Genomic DNA, 21897 nt, shown 5'->3' with positions numbered 1-21897 from the left:
AACTACATAAAACAGCAAATGAACACAAGTTTCAAATAAGAGTTGACCCCCAACCCCACCCCAAACAACATACTGAAAAAAGTTCGTTTGTCTAAGATCACTTTAATGGGACAGAAATAACTTCAAGTGGCAGATACTTGTTTGATATTTCTTACATGCATCATTCTAGCCTGCTCCTTTTGAGTTCGATTAACATGCCGGATCAAAGATAGCAGGACAAAAAAAATTGAAAGAGAAATAGCTCAAGCACGGGCAAGAACGCACAGAATAACGAATAGAAAAAGATGCTGCATGCAGACCTGCTGTGTGGCCCACAGTGACCCTGCACGTGAGCTCCGTTCAAGGCCAGTGCCCTGCCCACCAAGATGGAACACAGCTTCTCATGCAAGAGAACTGAGAAAAAGACTGAAGAAGAGAACTGACCTACAAACGTGGGTGAGTCTCCTGCTCTAACGACACACCCTACCATCCTCTCAAAACCTTCGGCTGTTTGTTTTTTTCCAGGTAACTTATGTATGACAAACTGAATTTCTCAATCCATGTTATATAAACCCCCATACCAATACAATTGACCTTGATTAGGGAGCTTCTCAAACTCTTCTAAGGAAGTCCCTCTAACAGCAGAAACAAATGAAAAAGTACCTTTGGGTAGTCTGGGAGTGGCCAAAAGAGGCCACAAACGTAAAACTAGACTACGTTTTTCAAACTGACATATTCTTTGTGGGACAGGTGTGAGACAGCTAGTAGATCGAGCCACTGAGTAAAAGCACTGCCTCTTCCCGGAGTCAGAAAAATATTTCCCAAGTAAAACACCACTGCCTTCATCCATTTATTCAACAAACTTTTTTTGAGAGTCAACCATGTGCAAAGGGCTTTATTGGGACTGTGAATATGAAAATATATACATATAGACATACACACATACAGTCTAATGGGGGAGACAAAAAATTCACATAGGAAACTATGATTAGGGTTACAAAGGAGAGAACTCTTTGCTAGGAGCTTTCTCTAAGCCAAGCTGACAATTAAGGCATGAATCAGGCAAAGAAGAGCATTCCAAGCAGAAAAAAAGAACATGGGCAAAGGTAGTGAAGGGCAAGGGAGAACAGTGTGCAAAAGGCACCTGAGGGACCAGGCTGGACCACGCTAGGCCTTGCACACCCATGAATGACTTCTGTCCTCTGAACAAAGGGAAGCCACTGAAGGTTCTGCACAGGGAGAGCACAGGCAACATCATCCTGCCTGCAATACATATCATAAGAGCTGATCCTTGCCTGTCCAAAGTTCACAAGCTGATTATAACACTCTTAACAAATACATGAAGTCCACTCTTAACACATGTACACACATGAGAAGAGCACATACAAGAAAATGAAAAGCTCTGTGGTACATATTAGAAGTATACAAAGGCCATTAACAGGCCTTTCACTGGATAGTTAGAAAAGAGTGTGGAGCAGGTCATCCAGGTCACATCAGCACAGCTTTCAAGGGCAATGATATATGAGATCACCCAAAAATAGAATTGAAAAAAATACACAACCAAAATTTCAGTTCATATTAAGTTCTTAAAATTTAACTTGAGGGGTTTCCCTGGTGGCGCAGTGGTTGAGAGTCCGCCTGCCGATGAAGGGGACATGGGTTCGTGCCCCGGTCTGGGAAGATCCCACATGCCGCGGAGCGGCTGGGCCCGTGAGCCATGGCCGCTGAGCCTGCACGTCCGGAGCCTGTGCTCCGCAACAACAGAGGCCGCGACAGTGAGAGGCCCGCGCACCGCGATGAAGAGTGGCCCCCGCTCTCCGCAACCAGAGAAAGCCCTCGCACAGAAACAAAGACCCAACACAGCCAAAAATTAATTAATTAATTAATTATTTTAAAAAAGTGCTCCAATGACCTTGTTTAAAAAAACAAAAATTGAAGTATCAAATAAAAGGAAAAAGCAATCTCTTAATCACTCGAAGGTATTTAAAATTCAAAGTTATTTGCTTTGGTAACCCAAAAGTACTGTTCTACACAGGAATGCCCGAATTATTTTCTGTGTAGACGCCAGAACCATCTAATAAATAAACTGCTTTTTCAGAATAGTTTTTTGGCTGATGCTGATGCTGTTAACAAGTTAACAAGCTCGAAGGAAAAAGTTCCCTCAAATAAGAAAAAGAAGAAAGAAACCTTACATGGTATTTGTATAAATGTACTGCTGGTAATAAAATAAAGTCTCAAAAACCAACCTTCCTATCTTGTGGTCATATTCCTATTCAAAATACCTCCTAAGAGACAACTCAGATTTAGAAAATCAAACAGAAATTGGAACTTGGAGCTATTTTTTTTCAACTAAGAGAATTTCATACAGGTACACATAAATACTGACATATAATCTAAGCCTACCATTCATTCAAGGGACATTTCAATGTCTACTATACACACACTTCACTGACACTATTAATAGTTGGCTGTCCTGGATTTAAAATTTACCAGTATTTTTTTTCACTCTAGCAGATTTATATTTCAACTCCAAAAAGGGACTTCTTATTTAAATACTCTGTGATTCTCACCCTAAAAAACAAGACTAGAAATATCTACTAAACAATAGCAAACTCAAAATGACCCTATAACAGTATACGGCAGGGACTTCCCTGGTGGTCCAGTGGTTAAGACTCTGTGCTCCCAATGCAGGGGGGCCAGGTTCGATCCCTGGTCAGGGAACTAGATCCCGCATGCTGCAACTAAAAGCCCCGCATGCTGCAATGAAGATCCCGCGTGCCACAACTAAGACCCAGTACAGCCAAATAAATAAGTATTAAAAAGTAAATAAATAAAATGTTATTTAAAAGAACAGTATATAGCAGAATATTTTTACATTTATTTGTTAGCACTTCATATTCTGAGTTGTTTGATAGCCTAACTATTGCTCCCCTCTATAAAAGATGCTTAGAAATCTACAATCCTACACACTGCAATTTCTCATAAGAAACAATCCCTCATTTTCTCCAATTTTCACATTAAAGATGAGTTCCACAGCTGTGTTCTCAAGTTTGGAAAGGGCCATGAATCAGACAGGCCAGTGTCAGTCTTTACAACAACCCCTTGCAGAATGTCAGAAGGTCTACCCACCTTCACTGAGAAAAAACCAGAGTATACTTATGAACTTGATTTACTATTATATCTTTTTTAAAAACGGTATGACGGTTCTAGATTTCCTGGGTAAGGCTTATTGAAAGAGTCAAGACACAGAATTTTCTACATTAAATAATAAATTAGGCTTCTTGAAAGAGCCAGGTTCAAAGCTCAATTCTAAAACTTAAAAAGGCAAATCAAAAGTAAAGAGAAAACTAGTTGCTCCACAACTGTAAAGGATCAAAGAGGGGAACTGCAACTCAAGGAGTAAATTTTAAAAACTAGCCTTTTAGAGATGCAATAGCCAATCCATCCATAAAACCACCATAAGTTGGCCATTATACACTGCATACATTACATTCTGAATTGTTACTATCTTTTTTTTTTTTTGCTGTACGCGGGCCTCTCACTGTTGTGGCCTCTCCCGTTGCAGAGCACAGGCTCCGGACGCGCAGGCTCAGCAGCCATGGCTCACGGGCCCAGCCGCTCCGCGGCATGTGGGATCTTTCCAGACCGGGGCACGAACCCGAGTCCCTTGCATCGGCAGGCGGACTCTCAACCACTGCGCCACCAGGGAAGCCCTGAATTGTTACTATCTTTAACAGGAAGAATGGGGGGGGGGGAGTAAGTAAAAAATACAGTTTTCGTAACATTAAATAAGCAGCCCAGTGAAATATAAATTCCGGAAGAGGGAGGAGGAAAGGGACCCTCTATATCTGAACATGGCTACTTGAATTTTTTGTGCTTTTCTGGCCTTAACCCACCACCACTTAGCCCATCTTTACCACCATTCCTTCCCAAGACCCCAACACGCACGCATATGCACGCAGGCGCACAAACAGGCGTTCACACACAACACATACACACAGTTACAAGGTTTAAAAAATACAAACCATATCCTTATGTGTCAAAAAATAAACTTCATACAAGAGCACAAGAACTCTGAAGTCTCGTGATTTATCAAAATCAAAAGACAATGCCACTGCTAAGCTATGAGCTAATGCAAATTCAGACCTAATACATACACTGAATTTTGAATAAACTCAGTCACTGGCTCTTACATCACCAATTTTTTTTCTAACACATCTAAAATTATAAACTATGAAAACGAATTCTGGAAAATAAATGAGCATGAAAAATTATGGATGAAACTTAAAATTACTGTTGAAACATAATTTTTTTTTTTTTTTTTTTTTTTTTTTGCGGTACGCGGGCCTCTCACTATTGTGGCCTCTCCCGTTGCGGAGCACAGGCTCCGGACGGGCAGGCTCAGCGGCCATGGCTCACGGGCCCAGCCGCTCCGCGGCAGGTGGGATCTTCCCAGACCGGGGCACAAACCCACGTCCCCTGCATCGGCAGGCAGACTTTCAACCACTGCGCCACCAGGGAAGCCCTGAAACAGAATTTTTTTTAAAATCTGTCCATTTTAAAATAAAAGCATTTTTTCACAAATTGTTAAAATGAATAAAGAGTTTCAAAAAAAATTTTCTCCATTGCAATAGTTCTTATTGAAAGCAAAAATGCAATACTATCCAATACTCTGGAATTCCTTGCTATTTAATGAAACAGCTTAGACAAAATGCCTTTTTAATAAGTTGCTAAGAGAGATCCACAAAAACTGCAAAGAAACTGCTCTGACAAGTTCCAATAAGGAACATCATTTGAGCACTTTGCTTATAACAGCACTAGTCAAACTACCATCTGGGCTTTGGTTTTAATCAAGCTTATTAGTTAAACTGGAGCTGACATCATTTACATGACTAACCTAAATGAAATCTAAATTACATTACGGATCCATAAGATAGTCACTTACCTACTACCATCCAGTAGATTATAATGTTCTAAGCATCATATTATAAATATATATATATGTGTGCATACACACACACACACACACACACACACACACACACACCCCTATCTATAGAAACATACATAGATATATCAGTGGATCTATCTCCAAGCCACTTTTGGAAAATACACCTACCATAACCTCTAACTGCAGAAAGACACCACATGGTATAATTAATACACTGTGATATAGTTCAATGTACTCGGTACTCTATCCCCAAGACATTCTGATTATATTCCCTAATGAAATTTTTGTTTTCACTCTAAGAAACAAAATATTCTTGGATCAGCAAGAGTAAGCTGCCCAACTTGCTCTTATCCACAATGGAAGCATCTCATTTTAAGATGTAAAAATTTAAATTAACTCTGAAACATCTGCCTTCTCTAAGCCATTAGACCAGCAAGTCACCTTTCAGTAAATCCCTCACCTTAAGCTTTATTTCAAAAAGTGAAGGCAGCAAAATTTGTCCAATTACTACCTTAAAGACAAAGTGAAAAAAAATCAATTTGATTCTATTCCTAGTTATTTTGGCCAATTATTTTGTTACCTTAAGAAGGGCATCACATCAATGCACTAGCTAAATGTTATCCTGACATCCAACAGATCTAAGTACATTATACCACAATTCACTGAGTAAGTGAATAATAATCATCATCCCTGTTTCTATTCACATTCAGTGTGGTCCATGGTACACTGAAAATCATCCCTAACATACCCTCAGCTTTTTTATGTACCACTATGGAAAGAATATAAATACTGTTCTTCTTACCAAAGTCCCTTCCAAACATACTACAGATTCACACTGTGACATTCTTTTCACTTCTTTCCAAAATTATACAAGAACAAATACAACATATTTTTCATTTTGAGTACAACTGATAATCAAGTAAATTCTTAAATTCACATGTGCATCCAAAAGTTTGAAACTCAGTTTGCAAATACACTCCACATAATACTGGCTCTAGGGTATACAGAATCTAGACCCAGATACTGCTACTTCAACCAAAACCCACCTATACGCCCTACTAGAATAAATAGTAAGCTTTTTATTTGCTAAACATGTTCTTACAGCATTAACCAAACCTAAACACACACAACTGTGTTAGCAAAGAGAACACTGACAACTGTAGGAAAAAAAAGTACATTTTTTTTTAATGTCTAATGACACCTATAATTATATAAACCAATTCAGACTCTACAACTTCAACAGGAATGGCAATTTTAAAGATGGCCAAGGCATTTTAAATTAGTCAGGCAAATCTCACACCTCTTGGTGCCACCACAAAACCAAAATTATTGAGCAGGATATATGTCTGACCTGATAAGGCAATTCTTAAATCTTTCTCCTATCTAAAATAGTTATCACAGTATGATGACTACTATCAAAAATCAATCCTTTCTTAAAAAATGCACATCCCACTTCGAAAAAGTAGAGGTAAGTAGAATATCATAATACAGAATATATACAAAAATTAGTTCAGTTTAATAACTGAAAAGTTAAGTTTTTGACATTTGCCAAGCAGTCCCACAACGTGCTGGCCCTATGCCATCATGGCCTAGTGCCAGCCTGATGGAGGGCCAGGCTAAAAATAGCAGCCAAGCAGCAGCTGGAACACATAGGTCCTTGTGACCTCAGCTTTATTTCCCTAAATCGAGGGAGGTTGAAGGGAAGGGGACAGTGGCTGGGAAAGAAAGGAATGGAACACACTCTCCTGGTTGGTATTTCTTACCTCTTCCAATTTCTTGCCTTTTTCCCTACCACTCTCTACTATTCCTCACTCCCCCACTCCATTCCCCCGTGTCCAAGAAAGGAAGGGAAAAAGCATGGGCATTAGAGAAGGAGGGAAAAGAAGAAAGATACTTGAGCTCTGAGGCAGGTTAGGTTCAGAGGCTCCCTTCACTCCTACCCTCAAGTCTCACTTGATTCTGCCATCATCACAAAGCAGCCATTGGCCATTTCAGTCCTCAGCTTTACCATGGTCTAGAGAAAATATAAGACAAAAATTACACAGGTGATAATTGTAGGAGAGAAGCAAAAGAGAACTAGACTATGGTGTCAGGAGTTCAAAATCCTAAGTGCTAAGGAAACTTTAAGAATGCTTTAAAAAAAAAAAAACAAAGTCCGGGGCTTCCCTGGTGGCGCAGTGGTTGAGAGTCCGCCTGCCGATGCAGGGGACACGGGTTCGTGCCCCGGTCCGGGAAGATCCCATATGCCGCGGGGCAGCTAGGCCCGTGAGCCATGGCCACTGAGTCTGCGCGTCAGGAGCCTGTGCTCCACAACGGGAGAGGCCACAACAGTGAAAGGCCCGCGTACCGCCAAAAAAAAAAAAAAGTCCGGGACTTCCCTGGAGGTCCAGTGGTTGGGACTCAGTGTTTCCACTGCTGAAGGCTCAGGTTCAATCCCACCGCATGGACAAAAAAAAATTAAAAATTAAAAAATTAAATTAAATTAAAAAACAAACTCCTAAAGAAATAAGGTAAACTTATTTTTTAAAAAAGTCCTCTCTCACATACATCTGATTACAAACTTCTGGTATTTGTGTTTTAGCAGTTTATTTTACGACAAATATTTATTAAAATCATGACCATCTTCTTTGTAGAAATGAGTTAATATAAAGCAGTAGCAGGAACAAAGGTTCAACGTAACCAAATACTACAGTGCTACCTTCAACTTCTGCCAGCCTTTACCAAAAGACCAACAGTAACACCAGAAGAGGCTCCAGGCTCTGCCCTTTACAGTGAAATGATAAAATACCTATACTTCATTTATAAAAATACTGATCACTGTCAGCAAATATTTAACAGCTACAACATGGCACATGTAGCATTCTAAATTGTACTAACGTAATTAAGAGAATTTAAATCTTGCTTCTGTGGACTCATTCTATGTACTATCTTCTTACATTATTTTCCATAATACCTTCTAACCTTAGAGATCTGACACCAATTAACAATGAAAAATGCTTTAAGTAAACAGACTGTTAAATAACGTAGGACCAGGCAGTGAGTCACCTGAACTTTAAGCGCATTAATTCACTAAATGAGCTTCCAATTTATCTGATCAGCTTTTTCAGTTGGTAAGAGTTTAGATGTACTGACAGGTTCTACTGCATCCTTCCAATTAACATCCTTCCAATTACCTATCTCTTTCAAAGAAAATTAAATCTTTTTCTCAGCACAAGAAATAGTATAATTTTCAATCATAACATTCAAAAAGTTGTACAAGATAAATGTATATATGCGACATATATATTGCAATTAGATCTAACATGCAAGTTACTCCTCTTTCAAAAGTTAAAAATGTCTGATGAATGATGATCAAAATCACCCCACACAACCATCTTCCAAAGCTGAAGTTCGTTCACAAAAAGGCACTTTTTTTAACTTTTTGTTTTATATTGGAGTATAACCGATTGACAATGTTGTGATAGTTTCAGGTGCACAGCAAAGCGACTCAGCCATACATATACATATATTCATTATCCCCCAGACTCCCCTTCCATCCAGGCTGCTACATAACATTGAGCAGAGTTCCCTGTGCTATACAGTAGGTCCCACAAAAGGTATTTTTAAAGTGCAGTTTTTCAAATCAAATTTTTAAAATACATGTTAAAAATCATAGCTCTGATCACAATTTAAAATTCTGGCTGTGAAAAATTACCCTAAAAAGTACTAAGAGACTATAAACATGAAGATGAACTTTCTAGAATAGTTAACGATGACACATCACAAGTAATATTATTTAGGGGGTAAGAGTATCAGCCCAGAGAGGCTGTGTCTAGCTCCATAATTTACCACGCTGTGTGACCTTGGGCAAAAGTTACTTGCGCTTTTTCCCTATGCTTCAGTTATCTCATCTGTGAAATGAAAATAATAAAAGTACCTAACTCATAGGGCCGTTAAGAAATATAAAGTACTTGGAGCAGTATCTGGCACATGGTTAAGTGCTCTGAAAGTGTTGACTGGAAATGCTGATACAGCAGTATTAAGAGGCTCACTGTAAATCATGCTCAGTACAATAAAGAAAACCCCGAAATAATACAAGGTCTTTATGAAGAGATGTTAATAAAGCTTTGAGGCCACATCAATTACGTGAAAGAAGTGTACCTAAGGGTTATGTATATAGTACTAGTTACTAGCGATGAGGGTGGGGTGACACTGGCAAACACTGAAAAATGTACAAAAACAGGTCAAACACAGACACTACTGAATAAGTTTTCATATACATACTACGTTCAGAATAGACAAATTTCTTCCTGGGTATTGACTTCTATCGTCCTGTGTATGTAGTATTTTCAACTTTTAGTAAATTCTGTATTACAAGGAGGTATGCGTACAGTCATGTGTACTCACACCAACTGTAACAGAGTTTCATACAGCTAGCAATCATAACTAACTTTTCCTGAACTTTAATCTCATCAGAGAACGTCTCTACAGTTTCCAAATGTCTACGAATGTTTTATACTAGCATGTACTAAGCATGCCAGAATCACTGCTTAACTGAAGTCATTAGAATCTGGCCTGAAACTAAAATGTTATCTAGAAATATTTTTATAACATTCAATGAAATGTTAGCCAAATAATCTCTCCAACAGCACAGTCAATTTACATTCACTATATGCTTGTTCTGATTTCTGAGATTTTCTGAAGTTTACCAAACATTCTCAGGAAATTAGGAGGCAGCCTGAGTAGTGGAAAAACAGAGATTCCACATTTAACTTTGCAATTTACTATGCCTCTCTGGACAAATTACTCAACATGTCTGGGCCTCAGTTTTCTCATGAGCAAAATCGGAGAAGCTGGAATCTAGCTGTACAAATATTCAGAGCTCTACAGGTAGATAATAACTATCATGCAAAGTATTGTGTAAAAACAGAATCTCATCCGTTCGCATATTTAAGAAGAAACAGAAGAGTGCACCTGTACACAGAGGTCACTGAAATACGCTTGGGGTAGTGATACTCAAATGATACCTAGGTTCATCTGTCTCCTTTTCTCTCACTTGGGAACATCAAATTTGTTACAAATAAATACATAAATAAATATATGTAACATATGCTGACAAAAAACTAATTATCACTAAAGAATTCCACAAATATAAAACACTTAGCATACCCTTTTCCAACAGACTTCACTTACTATCAGCTGAAGGTCAATCTTTAAGTTCAAAATGAAAAGCAGATTTTGCACTGCGTTCTCTCCAAAGCTTGCTTTGGCTATCTTTTCTAGATCAAAGAAATAAAGGAAGCATCCTATTTTTAAAGAATTGAAAACCATGTACAAAGGAAATTCTTAGCAGAACACATGGCGCTGAAAGCAAAAAGTGGAAGGACACTCAGATTTTTCAAACAAATCTAACACACTTTATTTTTGAGACTCTGGCTAGGATTGGGAAACAAGTCTCTTTCCATGGGACAAGACTATGTAACATATTTCTCCAAATTACCACTTGGTACTGATTTCTCAGAAAGAGATGAGTCTTTCCATTCACTATAAGGAGGAAATAGCTCATGTTTTCTAATTTACAGTAATAAATACAGTAATATTTACATACATCAAAAAATTAATAAACCAAGAAAATTAGATTACATTTTTATTGCGAGAAAGCATGATTTTTCAAACTATATAATAGTAATCTGAAAGGTAACTGAAAATGGTTTTGTGGGCTCCATGTAGTTTATTACCATTTAAAAAATTGTTGCCTATAATCTGCTTTGTTTCTAAGATGTTTATACTTACCTATAATCTGCTTTCTCTTGTAGGATATTTGTCCTCTTAAATATAACAGGTGAAGGTCAACAGCAGTTCAAGTTAAATGATGGCCCCTATAAAAATTTCTAACACGGGTGTGTCTTATCATATGTATACATAAGCTTCTTAAAATAAAGGTACCAAATTCATTTTGCATCACTGAAGAAAACCGATTTTCCAACACAAAAATATAAAGCACGTAAGCATTTGGAATTAGTACAGACCCGTTCGTATAATTTTTAAAAGGGACAGCTTTCTTAAACGAAAGTATCAGTCATTCCTTCATTGCCATCCTGTTCACTGAACATATTACTAAGCTAAAATCACACATTATTAAGTAAACTCTTAATATGATTCTGAGTAAAAAAGACATGCTGCCCTGCATCTTTGCAGACCAAACATTTAGAGTTGGAACTGACAGTAACTGATTACCCATTGTGAAAAGAAAAGAAGCCAAGGATAAACAGATAAACATCTTAACAGTTGGCCAGGACATACTTAAGACAACACTGACTTTAATTGTTCAATTAATTGCAATAATTGTTCTTTAGACAACACGTTCCACGGAATCCTGATGTTTTAAGAAGGAAAGGTATCCGAGTCTCTCATCTGCAAAAAGGATGAAACTCAATGCACAGTTAAAATAATGTGGGTGGCCTTTTCCTTCTCAATTCCAGGGTGTACTCAGAATACAAGTGTGTAGGGCAGGAAATTAAAGACTGAAGCAAGAGTAGAAATATTTGCTTAATTCAAATCTGCAATTCCACCTTCCAGTATTGTTGAAATATTTTGGCTACGAAAAGTATTCTGTCTCCCAAACACTTTAGATTTCTTCATTGGACCAATACTAACCGCTGGAGAACCAAGTATCATAAAAAATTTCAAGATTGCTTCACCTAAAATTGAAACTCCCTCAGAACAATGCTGAGCACATCTGAGATGCTCAATACTTTCAAGAATCAATTGTAAGCAAATTAAACATCTCAACTCAGATAGAACCACAATAAAAAAAACACATGCAACTAGTTTCAATTTTTTTTCCTTTTGTGTAATTTTTCATTAACCAAAAGACAAAACGAGCATAGGGCTCTCATTCAAATTTGTTCTATATCATTACCTTAATCTCAAAATTACATTCAATTAACTATATTATCATCAATAAACAAAACACCTAACTCTCAAAGTGCATTTAGAATCACATCTTTATATAATAATCTCTGGACTGTAAAGAAAATCAAAATACTCACAGGCCAACAAATTAGCCTTAAGTTAGCTGATTAAAATTTTAACCATCTTAAATCTAATAATGATCCCCTTTTACTGCTTTGCTACCCCCTAAATCATAAAATTTTAAGTAACAAATCTGAAAAGACCATGAGAATGTTTAACAAAGTATGAACAGAATTTCTCTCCCAAAAGTAACCAGAAAAAAAACAAAAAAAACTAGCTCCTTCCTTATACAAAAGACTAGTTTCTAGTTTTGTTTAGACATTTCTTGCTTTTAAATGATTGTTTAGTCACAAATAAGGAAATGGTGTTTCAAAAAAAAAAAATTGAGTGTACACCAGTTCTTCAGAAAGGGGACACACACACACACACACACACACCCCAAAACAAAAAAAAATGTGTTAATTAAAAACACAAGGATAACGATCCTAAGATTTCTTATTACAAAAGTATATGCTGCTAGTTTTAAGAAAAATCCAACCATAACAACAATGAAAATTAAAATTCCCCCCAAAACCTTGCCCATTCATTTGACTGCCCTCCTCCAAAGATACTCACTATCCACTGGTTGCTTGTGTACATTTTCCACATTCTTATACACCTATATGCAAGTCCATCTTTTTTGTTTTAAACAGAAATTGCAGCATACTACATGAACTGTTGAGTTGTCTTTATTTTTTTTTCGCTTAAAATTTTCTCTTTTTTTGTATTTTATTTTTTAACATCTTTATTGGAGTATAATTGCTCTACAATGGTGTGTTAGTTTCTGCTTTATAACAACGTGAATCAGCTATACATATACATATATCCCCATATTTCCTCCCTCTTGTGTCTCCCTCCCATCCTCTCTATCCCACCCCTCTAGGTGGACACAAAGCACTGAGCTGATCTCCCTGAGCTATGCGGCTGCTTCCCTCTAGCTATCTATTTTACATTTGGTAGTATACATAAGTCCATGTCACACTCTCACTTTTTCCCAGCTTACCCTTCCCCCTCCCCATGTACTCAAGTCCATTCTCTACATCTGCGTCTTTATTCCTGTCCGGCCCCTAGGTTCTTCAGAACTTTTTTTTTTTTTTTAGATTCCATATATATGTGTTAGCATACGGTACTTGTTTTTCTCTTTTTGACTTACTTCACTCTGTATGACAGACTCTAGATCCATCCACCTCACTACAAATAACTCAATTTCGTTTCTTTTTATGACTGAGTAATATTCCATTGGATACATGTGCCACATCTTCTTTATCCATTCATCTGTTGATGGACACTTAGGTTGCTTCCATGTCCTGGCTATTGTAAATAGAGCTGCAATGAACACTGTGGTACATGACTCTTTCTGAATTATGGTTTTCTCAGGGTATATGCCCAGTAGTGGGATTGCTGGGTCATATGGTAGTTCTATTTTTAGTTTTTGAAGGAACGTCCATACTATACTCCATAGTGGCTGTATCAATTTACATTCCCACCAACAGTGCAAGGGGGTTCCCTTTTCTCCACACCCTCTCCAGCATTTATTATATGTAGATTTTCTGATGATGGCCCTTCTGAACTGTGTGAGGTGATACCTCATTGTAGTTTTGCTTTATATTTCTCTAATGATTAGTGATGTTGAGGATCCTTTCATGTGTTTGTTGGCAATCTGTATATCTTTTTTGGAGAATTGTCTATTTAGGTCTTCCGCCCATTTTTGGATTGGGTTGTTTGTTTTTTTGATATTGAGCTGCATGAGCTGCTTGTAAATTTTGGAGATTAATCCTCTGTCAGTTGCTTCATTTACAAATATTTTCTCCCATTCTGAGGGTTGTCTTTTTGTCTTGTTTATGGTTTCCTTTGCTGTGCAAAAGCTTTTAAGTTTCATTAGGTCCCATTTGTTTATTTTTGTTTTTATTTCCATTTCTCTAGGAGGTGGGTCTAAAAGGATCTTGCTGTGATTTATGTCATAGAATGTTCTGCCTATGTTTTCCTCTAAGAGTTTGATAATGTCTGGCCTTACATTTAGGTCTTTAATCCATTTTGAGTTTATTTTTCTGTATGGTGTTAGGAACTTCATTCTTTTACATGTAGCTATCCAGTTTTCCAAGCGCCACTTACTGAAGAGGCTGTCTTTTCTCCATTGTATATTCTTGCCTCCTTTTTAAAAAATAAAGTGACCATATGTGTGTGGGTTTATCTCTGGGCTTTCTATCCTGTTCCATTGATCTATCTTTCTGTTTTTGTGCCAGTACCACACTGTCTTGATTACTGTAGCTTTGTAGTATAGAATTGACTTGTTTTTACATGAAATATGCTGGTCACCTCTTCTTGTCAGTATATAAAAATATACTTTGTTTTTTCATGGTTGCATAGTATTCCATTGAGTACTACTTAGCCACTTCCCTTCTGATAGAAATTTAGCTTGATTCCAGATTTTCAGTATTGCAAACCATACTGCAATAAGCATCACTCACCGTAATGAACATCACTGTGCACTAATATCAATATATCTATGGAATAAATTCCTAGAAATGACACAAAAAGATTGTGCCAAACATCAGGGGAGGCAGCATCCCACTCTCCCACCTTCTCAATCAATTCTGGGTAATGTCTACCTGTGTGCCAATGTGGTGGATGAAAATGGCATGTCATTTTTGTGTCTCTCTTAGTGAAGATAAATACATTTATTAATAATTTGCATTTCTTTCTGAAATGTGTTGTCCATTTTTCTACCAGGTTATTCATGTCTTTTTTTTCCCCGATTTTTAGGAATTACCTGCCAGCCTTTGGTCAAACATGTGGCAAATATTTGCCCCAGTTAGTTGCTTAACTTGGTTCATCATGTTTTCAATCCTACAGAAGCTTTTAGATTTTTTTAAATCAGGTAACTTATATCTGTCTCTTCCTTAACAATTCAAGTTTCAGGTCCCATTAGGGATTTGCCTGCTCTCTCCCAGGCAAAATTTTTGGGAAAATTTATGTGACTTCTAAATCATTACTGGAATGTTGTCAATAATATTTACATACAAGCACCTTACCTTCAGCAATAGCTCCCACCCCATATATCATTAGTTAACAATAATAAGCCAACAACACTTCCTCCAAAACTTCCCATAATCAACTGATGAACAGCTCTGTACCAATTAAATATTGCTTACAGCTGCTACATCAAAGGTTTAATTTCTTTTCCTTTAAATTTCTTTTTCTTAAAATCTAGGAGCTGGAAAATAATAACTAAGCAAGTATGTTTAATTTCCGGGAAATCCCAATTCTCTGTCCCTCAATCCTTAAATAATCTTCAACATTGTAAGTGTAAAATAACCTTAAATAATCTTCAACATTGTAAGTGTAAAATAAAGTCCAACAACTAGATTGTCTGTATTGTATCTATAATTTAGTCATCTCTACAAAAGTCAAAGAATACTTCCTGTACAAACAAACTTGTAATTTTGCAATAGCAGAAAATTGCTTATGATGCTATCAACAGAGTATTCTGTTCTTTTCCATTTCAGGTTATGAAGCGAAAGGGTTCTACCTCAAATCACAAAATTATAAAATAAGCTTCATGTTAGTTCCAATTCAAACCACCACTTAGAGCTAAATTAGATGGTTAATCTAGCCACTCTCTCAGTTCTTCTTTAAGAAAAAAAATCTTGGTCATAAGTTTTCTATCTCAGTGCCAGCTGCCAGGCATTTAACAGCCTTCCATCTCTAAGCTGACTGGCACAACAAGTAATACAACTTGGAAGTTAAGGAAATTGGCAGAACTCAGAAGGGAAAAAAGAATATTTTCCACAATTTGTACAGCACTTGTTTAGCACGTATGTTAAGTGTTTCCAAAGGGGTGGTCAACTCTTCAAACTATATAAGAAGCATCTACTTCACATCAACCACTGCCAGCTCCATTCAGTGGCCTCCTTCTCCTCCCGGGACTATTCAGAAAGTTACTATTTTCTTTACAACTCACTCCGGCCTCTTCACCAATGAAAGCAGGCAAAGCCCACGCTGTGTGTCTGTCTCCTAGAGAAGATTGCATCTTTTATTTATCGTCCCTTGGCTTTATTTTCACAGTGAATTCCTGGCTTAAATGCAATCAGCCAAGAAACCCTCCCTATGTGCTCTCCTGTCATTCCTCATTGCTTGCAAGCAGAGTCAAGCACAGAAGGGGGAAAAAAAAAACTCAGCATTGCCAGCCAAGCCATAAAAACTCACAAACTAGTTATACTGAGAAACCATGGATGTGCTTCAATCTATTTCAACCAGGCAGGAAACAAGGGGGGGGGCATAATAACTTGAAAGGCTGTTAATTAGATTTTTTTTAAAGAATGGATGGCCTCAGAAGTTAAACCCCCCTCTAGACATAAGGAAAGGGGTATCTAACCTAGAAAAGGCAACACTGGGGGCTGCCTTTACAAATAAATGACCATGCAGAAAATCACGTTTGCAGATTGCATCAGAATTCAAAGTAACCAGATAGGATTAAAACAAATCTTTAAGTCTCTCTTGGGTCCCCACCCAGCCCCCCACCCGACTCCCAAAGAGAAGGATAAAAGGAACTGACTACGGAAAGAGAAGATTAAATAAAAAATCAGAGGCAGTGATGCTTCCAAACCTCTCCCCATTCATTAGGAACCGTGCTCACCACCACAGTTTAAATAGACAGCAATATGAGAAGGGGGGGTTAGAAAATACGTCGTTTTGCAATCAGGAGAAAAATACGGGGAAAGGGGAGTTTCACTATAGCATTGTTCTTTTCCGTGCAGCTCAAAACATCCCCAGCGCTACAGCTGAAAAAAATATCTGACCAGAAAAACACACTGGAGGGCGGGGGGAGGGGGAGGACAGGGAAAGCTTTTAGAATTCGGTATTTGAGAAAACTCTCATGGTCTGTCAGAAAAAGAAGGGCTGTGCAGCTTTAAACCACAAGTCCTACTCTCGCCTTTGTCAAATATCTTCTACTTTACAAGCCCCGAAAAGAAATAAAGAGACTCTTTTGTTTGGTTTCCCCTTTTCGGAGGGTGACAGAAAACTGAAAGGGGCACAAATAAACCTGAAAATGAGAACAAAGTGCGGGGTCGTGCCCGGCTGCCAGGCGGTCGCGCACGGAGGGACGCGGGAGCGGCCGCGGAGCCCCTCCGCCTCACGCTCCTGCAGCCGCCGGCCGAGAGCGCCAAGCCCGTCACCGCTCCCCACGGATCGCACAGAGCACGACCCGCGGTCCCCCGGGCGCAAACCGAACTCCGGCGGCAGGAGCCCCGGGCACGCCGCTGCCCCCCGGAACGGGGAAGGACCAGCCGCTCCCGGCCCGGCTCGCGCCCTTTAATTAGGGAGCGTCCTCGCGGGGAGAGATCCCTCAGGAGATGGGTCCAGCCCGCCGCGCGGCTCCGAGACGGAGAGGCGCGGAGGAAAGGACATTTAAATCCCGGGGCGGCCGGTGGAGCTCGCCCGGGCCAGTCCAGACGCCGCAGCGACCCCCGGAGCTCCGCGGCCGCCAGCCCGTCGAAGCCAGGAGAAAAGAGGCAGCCGAGTGGCATTAAAATGTATTTCCCTCCCTCAAATGGAAGGGGCGGGGGGTGAGAAGGGGGGAGAAGAGGAGAAAGAAAGACGAGCGAGCGACAGACAAGGGGAGAGAGGAGGGAGAGCGCAGAGCGCGGCCCGGCCGCCGTTTCGGCCCCGGCCGGCATTGTCTGTGCGGCCCGCGCTCCCTCCCCCGCCCCGCACGGCCCCGCCACAGACACCCTCCGCCGGAGCCCGGCCGTCAGCCCGTGCCTTTGTCCACATTCAACCCCCAAAACAGGCGAGGAGCCCTCCAGGACGTGCTCCCCGGAAGAAGGGCGGGGAACCGAGCGGGCCGAGGGCACCCGACACCCACCCCGCGGACCCCGCGGAGGGGCGCGTCCTGCTGATTCATTTCCCCCTCGCGCTGGCCCGTCCGGGGAGACAGGGGGCGGGGAGGGCGGAGAGGAAATGGGCGCTCCGCTCTGGAGGACTATCCGGGACGGTGAGGGCACCGGGCGGGGTGCGGGCGCGCGCTGGGCTGAGGGGCTGCCGGGAGGGGAGGGGAGAGGAGGGGGCGGGCGCCCCCCCGAGGGACTGACGAACGGACAGACGGCCCCGCGACTGCCCCGTGACTCACCGACTTGCAGGACGTTGTCGACGCAGCCGCTCTCCAGCAGCGCGATGCCCCGGCGGAAGGGCAGCCGTGTCTCGTCTCCGCCGTCCGCCGACCCGGCGGCCCCCGCCGACGGGGCCCCGGCCCCAGCGGCGGCGGCGGCGGCAGCGGCGGCGGCGGCGGCGGCCGAGGTGGCGGCCGGCGAGGACGAGGAGCCGCCGCCGCCTGCGCCGCCCGCGCCGCCGCCCGCGCCGCCGGGGCCGCCGCTGTCTTCTCCGGGGCCGCCCGCGGCGCCGCCGCCGGTGTTGAAGGACGAGTACATGCAGATCTCCCGCTCGCTGCGGGGGAAGGACCAGTAGACGATGCGGCGCTGCACCGGCTCCGGGATGCGCTCAAAGCGCTCCTCCACGCGCTGGAACGGCCACTTCTCAGCCACCTTGCGCGCCGCGATGTCCAGCAGCGACTCGGGGCTCTGGGTCTTGCCCGGCGGCAGCAGCCCCAGCGCTGCGCCGCCGCCGCACGCCGCCGCCGCCGCGCCGCCCGCCCGCGGGCCCGGCCGACAGGCAGAGCTGTAGCCGCCACCCGCTCCTCCGCCGCCGCTGCTGGCCCCGCCGCCGCCGCCGCCACCGCCTCCGCCGCCCGGCCGGCAGCAGAGCCGTTTCGCGGGAGGAGGCTGCTGTCCGCGCTCCGCCATGACCGCGCCGCTTCTAACTCGACAGCGGAAGTGCCAGGACCCTATAAACGGCACAAGGAAGCGCGACACGCACACGCCGCCGCGACGCCACGCTGCCATCTAGGGCCCGCCGCTCCTTGTACGGGCACAAGAGGTGAGGCCTTCACCGTGACGTCGAGGCTGAGGCGGGGCCCCGATAGGGGAACCTAGGGCCAAGGGCGGGGCCTATGCAAATCGCTGGGCTGAAACATAAATAGAGCGCTCAGCGGACACGGGGGTAGCGGGGGCGCTGGGGTTGGGTTCCCGAAGGGTTGTGAGAATGTCAGACTGCTGTGACGCGGGGGGCGGGGCTCAGGCGGGGTTCCCGGGGGAGGGGGCGGGCCGCCTCGCCTGGCCTAAGGTGGGTGGGTCTCTGCGCCCCCTGCCTACTCAACTTCCCCCTCCAATTCCCTGCCTCCCTTTGATGTCCAGCAAGTGAGGACGCGCCTCGTGGGTCGCAGTGGGGAGGGAAGGGGAGATGAGAGGTGAGCACAGGGGAGGGGTCCGGGCTAAACGGGGGGCGGGGCCCGCGGGTCGATGCCCCACCCCCCGTCACAGCCTGACCGCCGGGGGAAAAGCCTCTGGGCGGAGGAGGTGCTTTCAAAACAAAGAAATGCGGCTTGGAACCCGGGGGACTGGGGTGGTGAGGAAGGCGGAGGAGGTGCGGCTGAGGCCGTCCGGCCGCCCGCTTCCCCTCCAGTCAGCCCGGAGGAGCTCCCCCCACCCCCAGCCCGAGCTGCGGTGCCGGAGAAGAGGGAGGAGGCTGCGTTAGGCGGCTGTTTTCCAGTTCACTTTTGCAGACCAAGGCGGAGAAGAAGAGCACCAGCTCCGCTGCCCCTCTTGGCTGCGGCGCATTCAGCCCCGAGCCCCGCGTGCGCTCTGTCTCGGATACCGAGCCGGCCAAAGTGTCCGGAAACGCGCAGAGTGCTCGGAACCTGTCCCGCAGCTGTGCGACACGCGTCTCGAGCTGGCCGCTGCCGCCCCGCCCTCGCGCTCCTTCAGCCCCGCGGGCTGAGAAGCCGGCCCGCCCGCCGGCGCGGAGCTGGGGAACTTGAACTGGCCCCAGCGGCCGCTCTGCCGAGATCCCGCTCCAGGCCCGGGGGTGCTCCGCCTCGGGGTAGAGGGCACACCCGGGAAGTGGATTTAGCAAACACACCTTTGTGAGTACACACGCCACGGGCGCGCGCGCACACACCCTACGGGCGCGCGCGCACAGCCCAGCCGTCTGCAGACGGCGCGCCCGGGCCGCTCGGCGGCGGACGGTGGCTGCGAGCGCGCTCGGTGCGCACTTAGATTTGCAGCTCGCGTCCGCCCTGGGCGCCGGGCTGCGGGGAGCCCTGGCGCTCAGGAGAAATGCCGCGCTCTCTGCCGCCCTGGCGGCGCCCGAACGGCCCATCCTCCCGGGACAAGGCAGCGTGGGGGGCAGGCGAGCGGAGAGACCAGCTTGCTGGGGCTAGGGCGCCGGTGAAGGCGAAGTAGCTAGTCCCGGCTGAACCCGGAACGCCGCGGACATTGTTCTTCGCACTCTCCAGAGCTCGGTTGAATCTGGGTCCAAAACACAGACTTAATTACCACATTAGAGGCATCTTTACTCTTTGCCCTGCCTTCTGTTTTTCCTGTAAACCCTGTCACTGATAACTGTCGCTATTGTAAAAGATAAACCGTATCTCCTTTGACACTTTCGCATCTTTTAAGGTTATTGGCTGATACCCACCTGCCCGCCTCGTTGCCTGGATTTAAAGGGATAAGAGCACTCCCGAGTTTTAAAGAAAATCGCCCACTCAGGGCCGCGGCCCCGAAGACCTCGACCTCCAGGTCTTGGCTCTTCCCCTCTTCAGGCCTCACCGAGCCCCAGGCTGCAGGTCCCCAGGGGACCTGATGCTGGCAGACTTTCCATAGCTGCCTTACTAGTTAGGAAAATGTTGGTGACATTATGTTTTTGTATATCCATCTGGTATTTTTCTGGGCACCTCCTCAATGCTTAGGAAAAGGCCTGGGCAGAAAACTGGAAGACTATCTTTATGGGCAAAAGCGAGAGGGAAGATTTTTCCTCCAGTTCTATTTCGGGGTTTCTTAAAAAAATAAAAGTTTTTAAATTTTCAAAAAATATAGGTGATAGGAGAAGAAAGTAAGTCAAAAAGTAAAATTTGGGTTCCATTCTGTCTTCAAACACAGTCATGATAGGACTTAGGCTTGTGTAATGTAGCTTACAAAGAATTTTCATACAGGTACAGACAGAATCGCTGAACTGGAAAGTTAAAGATGACAAAACTCATACCCCCAGACAGGGTAAGTGACTCATTCAGGGTCCTACGTGGTGTTAGTGGAAGAAGTTAATTCATACTGAACAGGAAAGTAGACACCTTTGGAGGTGCCTAATGTTTAGAGATCTTGATTTTGTATTGAACCAAAGAGACTGGATTTAAGGCATCATCCTACATCGGAGGGACTTCATTAAACTCTCTGTTCAAAGATGAATCTAGAGCCTCCACCTCAGCCTAACCCCATTTTCCCTCTCTGCAGTCTCTTACATTGAGACCACATCCTCCCTCTTGAACTGTCCTCCTCTCTGGTTTCCCTGACACTCTCCTGTCCCTTCAGTGTCTCCAACTCATCTTTCTTTGCCTTACTGTGGGGTTTCTCTTCCTCCCAACTGTTTAAGGTACACCCTGCCCTATAGACTATGAGGGTCCTCTCTTCTCCATTTTTAGTGGCCCACCCCTTGGAGAGTTTTCCACTGTTCCCAACTCCCAACCATGGTCTCTGCTTCAGCTCACTCATTTCTTCCTGGTGGCCAGCTCCCTTTTCCATTGCCACCTCAAACCCAAAGTACCACATTTCCCTGGAAACCAGACTCTTTTGTTATTACTGTTGCCACCTGTTCATAGGCCCCCAAGATTTTTTCCTCTTTGCCTTTGCCTGCAACCTCCCATATAGGTTTACTTGCTGCATTATCTATCCCAGCCCCTCTCGCTCAGTCAATTATTCCTCCTCTTCACTCTGCACAGCCTCCTCACTGGTGTGTCTGTATAACCTTTCCTCCTGCAAATCCTCCTCCACCCAGCTGCTGTGCTTCCTAAAGTATAATTCTGATGGGTGTCACCCTCCTGCTCAAGTCCCTTTAAATGACTCCCTGCCACCTACTAGGAAAAGTCC

At 43.5% G+C, this 21897-nt stretch overlaps 1 protein-coding gene across 1 annotated transcript in view; it reads right to left on the bottom strand.

Annotated features, from left to right (window-relative positions):
* Nucleotides 1-18738, bottom strand: part of ZSWIM6 (zinc finger SWIM-type containing 6) — a 202650-nt gene extending 183912 nt beyond the window's left edge. Inside the window, exon 1 of the mRNA XM_060295805.1 lies at nt 18054-18738. Coding sequence (XP_060151788.1) covers nt 18054-18723 — 670 coding nt within the window. The 5' untranslated portion in view covers nt 18724-18738. The remainder of the gene's footprint in view (nt 1-18053) is intronic.
* Between the last annotated feature and the right edge of the window lie 3159 nt (nt 18739-21897).

Source organism: Globicephala melas, chromosome 3, assembly GCF_963455315.2.
Source record: "Globicephala melas chromosome 3, mGloMel1.2, whole genome shotgun sequence".
In the NCBI taxonomy this organism is placed as follows: Eukaryota; Metazoa; Chordata; class Mammalia; order Artiodactyla; family Delphinidae; genus Globicephala; species Globicephala melas.
This window is presented reverse-complemented; position numbering and strand designations above follow the sequence as displayed.